The sequence below is a fragment of the Sinocyclocheilus grahami genome, unplaced genomic scaffold, assembly GCF_001515645.1.
Source record: "Sinocyclocheilus grahami isolate Dianchi unplaced genomic scaffold, SAMN03320097.WGS_v1.1 scaffold1379.1, whole genome shotgun sequence".
Lineage (NCBI taxonomy): Eukaryota > Metazoa > Chordata > Actinopteri > Cypriniformes > Cyprinidae > Sinocyclocheilus > Sinocyclocheilus grahami.
Window position 1 is genome coordinate 119357 of NW_015506558.1, and position 12544 is coordinate 131900.

Genomic DNA, 12544 nt, shown 5'->3' on the forward strand with positions numbered 1-12544 from the left:
ATGCCACTCCACGCCACGCCACCCTCTTTTGAGCCAGTGCCCCCGACTGGGCCCCCCCCCCATTTAAAATGCTCTAGACACACCCCTGATTCCTCGGCTGGGATCGTGTAGAGCTCTTTGAAGCTGCACTGAAACTGTGATTGGGACCTTCAGCCCATTGGTCCCCATTGAAGTCCATTATATGGAGAAAAATCCTGGAATGTTTTCCTCAAAAACCTTCATTTCTTTGCGACTGAAGACAGAAGGACATGAACAACTTGGATGACATGGGGGAGAGTAAATGATCAAGAAATTTTTATTCTGGAAGTGAACTAATCCTTTAATCTGTGATGTAATGTCAGTGTTTTGGTGAATTAATGGTGAGCTGTATAACGCTCACCTAAGACTTGAGGGTCACAGTCTATTTTGAAACGTTTATTCAAAGCAGTTACTAACGAAGCAAACGACTCCAATTGCAAAGTTTTGCTAGCAGTTTTTCACATCAAAATGTTGAAAAGCAAGGATTCAAGCTCATGTGATTCATTTAGAAATAAATCAATTTATAATGTGATGAATCTAAAATTCAAGTCATCGCTGGGGTTGCTTATAATTTATTGCCATCTGGTGACATTACCAATTCAGCATGTCTCACATTCAAGACATTTAAAGCTCCTGTGAGGAATTTAGCATCACCATGTCATTATAATGAAAAGTCAAAACAGGGACATTAACACAGCTCTGTCAAAATTGCAAAGGCTTTACAAAAGAGCGTATGTTTATGATGTGACATTAGTTGAGTATATATCATAGCAATTGTTCATCACTTATTAAACGTGGTATAATATTAATCATCAAGTCACGTTTATTTACGTATCGCTTTACAGAATACCGATTGCTTTAAAATAGCTTTACATCATGTCTTAATTAGATAGGAGTGTGTTAAAATTCCAATGACAAGCAACACTTAGATCTTACACTCAGATCTACTGCCCAAATAGTTATGTCAACAAAAATTATTCATGTATCTTGTTATTATGTTTCATTCCAATGTGATCAGGCTTTTGAGGACAACAAACAGATGCCTTTTGCCTTCAAATAAAACATGAATCCAGAATAAGGTTTAACTTATTACTTATTTATTCAACAATCTTCTAAAGTCAATCTTCCAATGTTCCTTTGTCAAGGTGAAATTCTTGGCTGGTGGCCCGTAATATAAAAAGGAATTATCTGACACACTCACCTTAAGTTGTCATTATTAATATTATTATTTATAAAGTCTAAAATCATTACACTTTTGAGGTTGTGAATGAACCCTCAGCCATACAGTCAGCCAATTCTCAAAATTAAAAGCCAAATTAAGTATTACTTGTAATGCGTTACCCCCAACACTGTATGCTAAGCATTCACAGAAAAAGGTGTTGAAAGGTTGAAAGGCTATTTTAGGAAGAGTCTGGTGATACGCATAGGTTTGCATTCCTCATATGCTGGAGAGGCCAAACACTACAGTAGTTACTGTCACTAGACTTAGGCTACGTCCACACGAATCCAGAGCTTTCCCTATCTGATCTTTGTTTTCCCCTCGTCTCAAGAAATATCTGCGTCCACACGAAACCACGAAACAGACACAAAACGATGTTGTATAAATGCCAGACCAGTATGTAGCGCTGTAATTCTGCCACAGAGATACACTAAAAACGGAGAAGACGACTTGGACTATGCGCATAAACGGTATACAAACGAACATGGAACAATACATTTATTAATGTGTTAATGTTAGTTAATAAAAAGACAATCATTCAGTGTTTGTTCATGTCTTTGTTGCTGTTACGTGACGTAGCGGTGTCTGACTAGCGTCATCGTCTCAGAAAATATACGGATTCGCTGTCCACACGAAAACGCAAGGGCGGCGTTTTCAGATTTATCCACTCTGGGGCCCGGTTCCGTGTGGACGAAACGCCTATACGATACAAAATGTATGCATATACAGCTAAACGCGTCTTCGTGTGGACGGGGCCTTAAATTGCACGAGAAGACAAAAACTATCAAAAAAGCTCACAGTTCTCTGCAGTGCAACCTGTTGCTGAGTACTTACCTAAAAATAACCATGGCGGTTTTACAGGGGGGACATGCAAGCAGGAAGATCTGCAAAAGAGAGAGTGATAAAGCTCAATAACAATGACTCTTTTGGATAAAGCAGATATTACATCTAGCAGCTAAACTAGTAATGCAAACGACTTGACATGAGCGCGAGTAAATGATGACAGAAATTTGACTAAATCAACAAGAGGATAGCAATTCCAAATAAATGCTGAAACAAAACTCTTAATATAGAACAGAACAACCATTGCTGCAAAGAGAAGACTACTCGTTCAAGCCGTTAGAGCTGCTGTAAATGAGGGTACTGTGTACCTTAGGTATTGGAGGTTTATAAATGGAATCTTTTGGCTAAGGGCCATGCCGTGCATAGCTTATCAGAACAAGTTTATCACATTTTCAGTGGCTGAGTGTTAATCAAACTGGTGGATCTGGAGATTACGTGACACCATTTTGCACCAGCTAAGCGTTGCATGGAGAACTACCCAAAACAACTTTTGTAACAGTTGTATTATTGCAAAAATAATCCGTATACACCTATATATTCTCTGATCATTTTTATGTTCCTTACTTATTCTCTGTAACGCAAAAACACCCGTTTAACAATACCATCAACGTAAACTGTTCAAATTACAGCTCTAAAAACTGAGCCGTTTAAACCATCTTAATATTTCAAATAAATGTTAATATTAAAATACATTTCAATGTTTCAAATTAGAGAGACATTTGTTTATGAGATAGCCATTTGTTGGTTCTGATCCGAGTGAGAATGTTCCATGTGGTCTTTTCTCTCAGTAGTGAAAAAGGCAACTAAGGATGCCATATCTAATCTAGGGTTAATGAGATCACAAATTGACATAATTTAGTATCTGTTGGGAGGGTAGCCAGGGTATGAAGAGCAGTATGGGAGCATGGCACAAAAAGGAAGGAAGTTGAAGCCTGTCAGCAGATATCATTATCCCAGGTGAGTCAAACTAGAGAAGAACCTGACGTTGCATAACACGTTCACTCTCTTATGCTCACTCCAAGGCAGAATGAACAATTAGGATAATACTGTTACAGCCGTTCAAATACAAAAACTATGTTTTTCCACTTGCAATGATATTTTTAAGTGCTTATTTAATTCAATAGCCAGGTTTCCATCCAGTTTTCTTTGCGAAATTTGCTGTGTCCAGCCTGTTTCCATCCAACTGGCCTTTTACCGATAAAATGGTGTGCGTGATGACGTCATCCCTAAAAAACGAATTGTCGGATAAGTTTTGGCGTATCACAAAAAAATGGCCCTTGAGCTGTTTCCATATATAATTTCACCTATTGTGCAAATTATATAGGCTAGTAGCCTGTTCTTCATACATTTGAAACAAAAAACTTTATTATATAGCCTATTATTAAATTGTATAGGCCTACATAAAATAATTTTATTAAGTTTCATGAGGGTTTTTTTCTACTTTGCTATTTAGATACTTGATCATCAAGCAATACTCATAAGCAGGTGCAGTTGTATTATTATTTTTCTGATTAACTTTTATTAGACTGTAGCCTATTAGAAATAGGAATGTTAATTTCGGTTATTTTATTTCTCCTAACCGTCGTTAAGCCATTATTAACCGTTAACCGACAAGATTATGTTCAATTACAATTCAATTAAATTTGAATTGATACGTGGCTGTGACCCATTAAAAATATCTAAATTTGTTTTCCAGGGATTCATTTTATACATGCAAAAAGCAGCATAAACAACAGAACGTGAGGATTCACATGGTCACGCACCTGCAGCGCTTCTGCGAATGGAGAAAATGATTGTGGATGTACACAAATAAAAGAAATAGTTAGAATAGAGTTTCGTATAATTTCTTATATGACCACAAATGAACGAGTATTGTAAGTTGTTTCCACTTTTATAAGGAAAACAAAAATTAAAGTGATCGTGCCGGCGCCTCACGCACGCAGTTAAGCATTACTAACTCGACAACTTTCATCTTCAGAGCAAAATGAATACATTTTAACTTGCAACGTATTAAAGCAACATTAAATTAAGATATGTATGTTTGAGAGGTAACTCGTCTTTTTCGTACCATATATAAAAATTTTAGATACAATAATATGAATATGATTTAATGCGCTTTTACAGAGAAATGGTGCTTTAACGTGAGCAACACCACGAACACGGACGCTGCCTATAGGCTAATTCTGTCATGTGACACCACATTTATTTGCGTCAAAGCCCCTTTCCTCGACAAAAAGTGTTTCCAATCAAATTTTTGGGACATTTGAAGTATCGATATAGAATTTATGCGCTAAAGTTAAACGGAAAAAGATTGTGTCGACACATGAGAAATTTTATCGATAAATGGCGTTTCCATCAGCTATACCTGTAAAAAGAATTAAGCGCTAAATATTTTTTTGCAAAAAATCGTTGGATGGAAACCTGGCTAATGATAGTCTAAACTAGATTTGGACATTTTCTGATGAATATGCGAGTGGTGTTTGTCCATGCAAAATCTGCGTTATGACGCACCGATTTAATTTAGCTGTTTATTCACACACACATAGAGCAAATCCGTACACATGGAAGCTTGTGCACAAACTGCACTGGTTTTTGTGTATCATGCATGCATGAGAACCAATGAAGATTGTTCTAGTATGGGACACTCGTATACAATGCACTCTTACAAAACCTAAATCAAATCTGTACATCATATAAACCGATCATATCTCTTCACAAGACTTGGATTAAACCCCTTGATTCATATTGGATTTGTTAAACTTTTTGAATCTTCAAAGTTTTGATTACCTGGACTTTCAATGGATGGACAGACATATCTCAGGTTTCAGTAAAAATATCTTAATTTGTGTTCTGTTGATTAACCAAAGTCTTATGAGTTTGAAATGACATTAAGAGGGTGAGAAAATGAACTGCCTTTTTTTAATGCATTAACAGTTATTAATAACTGATTATAAGTCTGATTGTGTAAATAAAGTTTGTTCATTATGCCTCACCAGGTAAGATTAAAAGCCATGGAACAGTGATTAGTGCAATGTAATGTAACAACATTGTGTATGTGCCTAACTCATGTGATCAGATAGAGACGAAAAAAGTAGGAACATCTGACCACGCCGCCCACTTATTATTTAAAAAAATATATGATTAATATTATGTTCATGTAAAATTATATAAAAAATATCACATTAAAAGAAGTATCTTATATTGTAATAATACATACTATTGTCCTGTAAAAATAAAAAGCAGCATTTAATAATCATGATAATAATTAATAGAATAGAATAGAATAAAATTTAACAAAATTGTTAATAATAGAATAGATATTATTAAAGTACAGGGCAAAAGTTTGGAAGCATTACAATTATTAATGATATTGAAACAAATCTCTTCTGCTCACCAAGGCTGCATTTATTTGATCAAAAATAAAGTAAAAACAGCAATAGTGTGAAATATTAATACAAATTTATTTACTATTTTAATATATTATAAAATGTACTCTATTACTGAATTTTCAGCATCATTACTGCAGTTTTCAGTGTCACATGATCCTTCAGAAATCATTACAATTTGATTTGATGCTCAAGAATCATTTCTGATTATTATCAATGTTGAAAACAGTCGTGCTTGTTTCATATTCTGTGTGGAAATGGTGATGTGTTTTATTTTTCAGTATTCTTTGATAAATAGAAAGTTCAATGAACGGCATTATATTTATTACATTTATTAAAGCATTAATTAAATAAAAATATTTTGAAACATTTTAAATGTTTTCACTCACTTTTCATCACTTTATTGTACGAATAATTAAATTATTAATTTCTCTCTTTTTTTAAATCACAAATGTTTGAGTGGTATCATTGTTTTCACAAAAATGTTAAGCAGCAAAAACTGTTTTTAATATTGCTAATATTAAACAGTAAATTGCATGATTCACGTGGGTCATGATTTTAGGCCAAAAAATACGGAATTCTGGTTTAATCCGGAAGAATCACACCCCTGCTAACTGTTCAACTGGTTTATTTGACCAATAATGTAACAACATCACATAACTCCGGAGGCATCTGCTATGAATTGAAAAAATGAAAAAAGTGAGAGTGAAGAAACGCTGAAGTGAGTCGTGTCTAGATTAGTGCGAGTAGGAAAATATTGCATTCAGTCTACCACAAAAAAAATTAAAAGATGTCTATGCAACTATCTCCCTCATAAATCAGAAACGTCACTACACCAAAATTACTGCACGAGTAATTTTAAAGAAATATTAAATTTTTTTAAATATGAAAAGTCCTTTCTGCTGGTTAAAGGAATTAAGCCCAAATAAAAATTAGGTCATGATTTTCTGACCCTCGTGTTGTTTCAAACCTTTCCTGGAAAAATCTTTCCTGGCACACACACGTTTAGCTATCTAAACGGGGACATTACATAGACTTCTATTGTTTTTACATACAGATAGTTATACACTTTTTAACCTAAACCCACCCCTACCCCTCACAGGAAACTTTCTGTATTTTTACAATTTCAAAAAAACGGTTTACACTTTATTTTTATACCAGTTTTACAAATGAGAAAGTCCCCAAATGGAGGTTTTTGGCGATTTTGTCAGGTTTTGCTCACTTTTGGGAACAAATGTGTCCCCAAAATATGGTTAAGTAGGCACACACACACGCAAGAAATGTATCAGAATGTGCATGCTCTTTTCCATATAACTAAAGTGAATAGAGAGCTATTGGTAACTTTCTCATGAACAGACTGAAGTTATTATTCACTCCTAATCTTCTACTTCATCAATGCATCAAAACATCATCCATGTTTGCACATAATCAAATATATGCAAACGTCATTGGTGCATCATCTCATGTTTTGTAGGAAATCATGACCTTGACATTTAGATTGCTTTGCTTTTCACAAGGCAGAGGAGAAAATATTGCGACAATATGTTTGCAATTGCTACAGTATAATGTTTCGTTACATTCTGCATGCACTGAAGGATTTGAAAAGCATGTTAATTTCCCCATATCTCCCTGTGTATTATTGTTATTATTGGTTTTACAAATTGTCTGTGTGTGAGTTCCATTGAGACTGTTGACAATTCCCCACTATTCCATAATATGGACTAATATTTACCAAATGATAAGCCTGGGGCCTTGTTCAAATACTGTATGCCTTGCACACATTAGTTTATTGACATAAGTGGAACCACAGAGTTACTATGGCGTACTGTGCTTGAGAACACATGCGGAGTTTATGCATATTTGAAGCCTGGCAAAAGACGGGCAGTCTGGAGCTGGAATCCAGGATTTATCTAGTTGCTTGTTATATGGGAAAGCCTCACCTAGAAAAACTGGACAATAAAAAATAAGAAATGCTTATGCCGGAGTAGGCTGGGCAATATATCAAATATTTACACCTGATTTAAATGGTGATATCAAATAAAGCAACACTGGTGATTTCATGGTGCTACTTGCTTTACTTCAGCTTTATTTGTATAGTGCATTATGCAATAGAGACGGTTTCAAAACAGCGTTTACGGTAAACAGGGAAGCAATAGAATCAATGATGCAAACTTTGTCAGATCAAAATTCTGCTGTAAAGCAGCTCTAAAATAACAATAGTCTTTTAGTAGGTTGAAACATGAAGGCAGTAGCCAGTAACAGACCGCTGGCTTATCAATGGCCATAAACGTGCAACAAGTATGAGAATATCAAGAGGCAATTTTCTATTTTTATTATTATATATAATGTTATATAATATTATTATTACAGAGTTTTATTAATGATTAAAGGTATTTTAACAAAGATTTATGTTACTATTAATGTTTATTAATAGTGTTACTGTATTGGTGAATTTAACAATAACAATTCTGTAACTAAGTCATTACTGTGCTTAAAGGGATAGTTCACCCAAAAATGAAAATGTGATGTTTATCTGCTTACCCCCAGGGCATCCAAGATGTAGGTGACTTTGTTTCTTCAGTAGAACACATTTGATGATTTTTAACTCCAACCGTTGCAGTCTGTCAGTCGTATAATGCACGGCAATGGTAACAAAATCTATGAGAGTAAAAAAAACATGCACAGACAAATCCAAATTAAACCCTGCGGCTCGTGACAACACATTGATGTCCTAAGACACGAAACGATCGGTTTGCGCAAGAAACCAAACAGTAATTATATAATTTTTTACCTCTAATACACCACTATGTCCAACTGTCTTTGGGCGCGCGCACGGCATCCGGTGCGTGAGGTGTGTACGTGCTCTGGCATAGTTTACGCAAGCGCCGGAAGTGATCTCTCGTGTGTATACGTCACTCTTTATTTACACGGTGCACAAACATTGTAGGTACGACGGCTAATCAAAATGGTACTTACTTGCGCTTATCCGGATTGTTCAAACCGACTTAAAACTAAAAGATTACATTCTCTCGCGCGAACTCATTCGGAGTGGTGACTTTCCACGGATTCCCAACTTCTGAGCCTGCTCGCCTGAAGTTATGCTTGATTGCTCTTCAGCTGGATATCAACACACCCATTAACGTAAACTACGCCAGAGCACGTACACACCTCACGCACCGGATGCCGTGCGTGCCCAAAGACAGTTGGACATAGTGGTGTATTAGAGGTAAAATATGATATAAATACTGTTCGGTTTCTGGCACAAACCGATCGTTTCGTGTCTTAGAACACCAATGTGTCGTCACGAGCCGCAGGGTTTCATTTGGATTTGTCTGTGCATGTTTTTTTTACTCTCATAGATTTTGTTATCATTGCCGTGCATTATACGACTGATAGACTGCAACGACTGGAGTTCAAAATCTCCGTTTGTGTTCTACTGAAGAAATAATACTCACCTATATCTTGGATGCCCTGGGGGTAAGTAGATAAACATCAAATTTTCATTTTTGGGTGAACTATCCCTTTAAACAGTATTTATTAATCTAGGTCAAGGGAACCTAAACTTTTTTTTTTTAGTCAACCGAAACCCTTAGAAGTGAAATAGTATTTACTTGTACACCCTGAAATTAAATTCATCTCTGGCATATGTTGCGATTTGAACTGATATTACATTTAATTCATATGAAAAGTGCCGAGACATCCAAACACAAAGAACAAAGACTCTTCTGCTAATGGAAAGTTCCTTTGGATGTTCATACCTGGTTTCACTCTTCACAAAAACCACTACAAGCTCCAATACGTTGTCTTAAATAGTTATGTCTTCCAACATTCAAACTCTTAAGCTGTTAACATGCCAAATCCTCCAGCTTTTGTTTTGGCAGAATATTAGTGAAATGCTGTAAACTTCTGTCAACAAATATGTTAAAAATGATGCAAATGTGAATTTAAATCAGATCAATCTAACAAGCATGTTATATGAATGTACTCACAGATAATTTGAAGAATGCTGGTAACCAAACAGTTGACGGTAGCCATTGAATTCCATAGTGTCCATACTATAGAAGTCAATGGCTACCGTCAACTATTTGGTTACCAACATTCTTCAAAATACTGTATCTTCTTCTGTGCTCGACAGAAGAAACTAACTCATACAGGTTTGGAACTACTTGACGGTAAAGTATGTAAATTAGTGTCTTCATCATTTAACCATATAATAACCACTTTCCGAAATCAATAAGGCACTAAAGACGCTGACACTTGACATTTTTTTGTATGTGGATTTTTTCCCCCTCTATTTAATATGTTGGTTAATTATATTATGTTTGACTGTATGAATGCTTCTATTGACTCTTTTTGTAACTTTTTCCCTCCTTCTCTATCCATATTTGTCAATTGCCAATATTGCAACTGATCTGTCATTGATTTATTGATTAATCGAATACACGTGTTGACTTGAGGAATTTGATATTAAGTCTTGAATTTTTCTACGAGATTCATACTTCCCATGTCACAGTTTATCCACAAAGTAAAAAAAGAAATGTTTTGTACAGTACACTCTAAAAAATGCTGGGTTATATTTAACCCAGCATTTTTTAGAGTATATATATATTTTTTTTAAATCATTAAGATTATGAATGATTAAAAACATCCCCATTAGAGTATAGTATGTTAATACACCATCATGTAAATCAGCATAAATTAAATTCAGTACAACAAATGATACTACCATGTGTAAACAATTTTAAATATTATACATTAAAATATTAAATACATATTCACATTACAGACTAAGAATTAACAGAGTTAATCATTTTGGGATGTAATATGACCCAGACATGTTTTTGCCATGCTTTGTGAGATTCTTGAATTAGCATTCCATTTCGTTTTCATGTTTATATATATAAAAAAAAAAAGTAAAATGTACATCAGTTTAAACAGCTGCAAAAAAGCGGCACAAAAAAAATGACAACACTTCCTCCTTTTTAGAACTTATCTCTCTTTTAAACTCTAATTTCCTTCCTATGTTTTGCGAGCCAGATAACTGTAAGAGAGGAACTGCAAATGAGAACAAGTTCAGGACTGCACCTATACGTGTTATGCCATGTAAGAACATATTTCTTAAATGAGTGGTGCAAGCAATGCCATTCAAAGCTTGGAAACGAAACAAAATGCATTGCCTCCAAAACTGTCACTACTACTAATTTCTAATTTACTAGTTTACCCAAAGCAATTTATACTTCTCACAGGTGCAGCACACTTAAGCGATCTGAAACTGAATGTTGTGTTCATGGGATTCTGAAACTACAGCCTTTCAGTCATCATCAGCCCATATCCTCTGCAACAAAAGCAGAACCACACCCAATAGGCTACTTTTTATGATTTTATCATAAACATACTTACTTGTACCATTGTGACCACATGACATGGATTGAGGAGGTAGATCACAGTCTTTGTGGCAAACTTAAACCCAACCTCAACTCCAAAAGTCATGCACAGAGCCACAAGCAACAGGTTCTTGCCCCAGGTGTCTTCCTTGCTCCTCCTGCCATCTTTCCGCACATCTCTGACCTCTTTAGGGACATTGATCTTTTTGATAGCCACCACCACTTCCAGAATAGAAATGAACACAATGATCAGAGTCTCAAATATTCTCTGTCGGGGAGAGAGGAAGGCTGCGCACTCAGGGCCCCCATTGCCCTCAAACATGGGGTCCACCCCTCCATACATCCAGTCCAGCAGACTGTAGATATTATACCGAGACATGTTCCTCTGTTCGTATTGGAAAAGGTACGAACAAGTCGGAATAAAAGACAGGACACCAACCTCCTGGCGAAACATTAACGTCAAATCTGTATTCGGTGAACGAATGATGAAATGATCGAGGAGGTGGGCAGCCTCTGCTGTTTAATCAGATCCCCATCCTTTATGTGAAAGACCCCTGTGGAATAGATCTACAGACAATATGATGCAGGCTATTATTCATAAATGATCGTCAGCGCAAGTTGTATCCAACGGAGGAAGACGCATTTCCAAAGGTGACGCCTTGATTGGAAACTGATTCTCAGCTAAGACAAGAGTCCAGAATATTCCTTGCCAGAGCGGATCATTACATAAAATCTTCAAAGAGACCCTTGATCAGCGCCGAGGGGCCTTAAATAGATAAACACAACTGCAAAACGCGACTACGACCGATTTGGGAGAGATGTAGCTGGCTGTTACAACGTATCATCCGAAAAAATGCGATCACAGCAAACGCAGAAGGTGCGATGTGTCCTGGTCCATGTGGCGTATCAAAGACCTCCTCCCCATAGAAACGCCGCCCTGTTCACGAGGGGCCCCAAAATCCACCCACACCGCAACACGCCTGCGCGTCCACATCCTCCCGAAAACCATCAGCTGCATATTGATATGTCCGATCGTTTCCCGGAAAAGCACTAGTCGAGCTCGGGGGCCCCGCCTGCTTTTCACAAGTATGTACTAGTTAACTCACTCACTGCCGGTGTAGCTGTTTTCGTAAATGATAGTACGGTGGCCGTAAAGTGCAAAGCAAATCACAATTCTGAAAACAAAATAACAAGTTACAAACGCAAATGCAAGTCTAAAAACAAAATAACAATTCAGAAAGCACAACAACAATTCAAAAAACATTATAACAAGTCAGAAAACACAATGACAAATCCTGGCTGCATATGGATAAGCGCGTGACCCTGGTTTTTTGACGCGATCGACCCGGGTTCGAATCCCACCATTTGCCGAACTTTTTTTTTCTCCCTTTTCAAATCTCGTATTAGCAATAGATTCTATTTACACTACGTGAAAATAGCAGTATTTTTTAGCAATATGCTATTTACACTAAGTGCAAATACCTATTAACACTATGTTAAAATAGCAGGATTTCTACTATCAAGTATACTACTTGTTGCAAATAGTGGCAATTATCTGCACTTCAGTATTGTAGTACATTAGTACCCGATACTTTATTTTCAACTTTTTTATTATTTTTTATTGAAAATAAATGCCTTTACGATGTGATACGAGATTTGAAAAGGGAGAAAAAAAAGTTTGGCAATTTGGCAAA

General features: G+C 36.1%; 1 protein-coding gene across 1 annotated transcript in view; it reads right to left on the reverse strand.

Moving 5' to 3' along the window:
- Window positions 1-11895, reverse strand: part of LOC107569769 (transmembrane protein 164-like) — a 25512-nt gene extending 13617 nt beyond the window's left edge. Inside the window, exons 1-2 of the mRNA XM_016255926.1 lie at window positions 10867-11895; window positions 2072-2121 (exon numbers count right to left, since the gene is read on the reverse strand). Of these exons, the coding sequence (XP_016111412.1) occupies window positions 2072-2121; window positions 10867-11304 (488 nt within the window). The 5' untranslated portion in view covers window positions 11305-11895. The remainder of the gene's footprint in view (window positions 1-2071; window positions 2122-10866) is intronic.
- Between the last annotated feature and the right edge of the window lie 649 nt (window positions 11896-12544).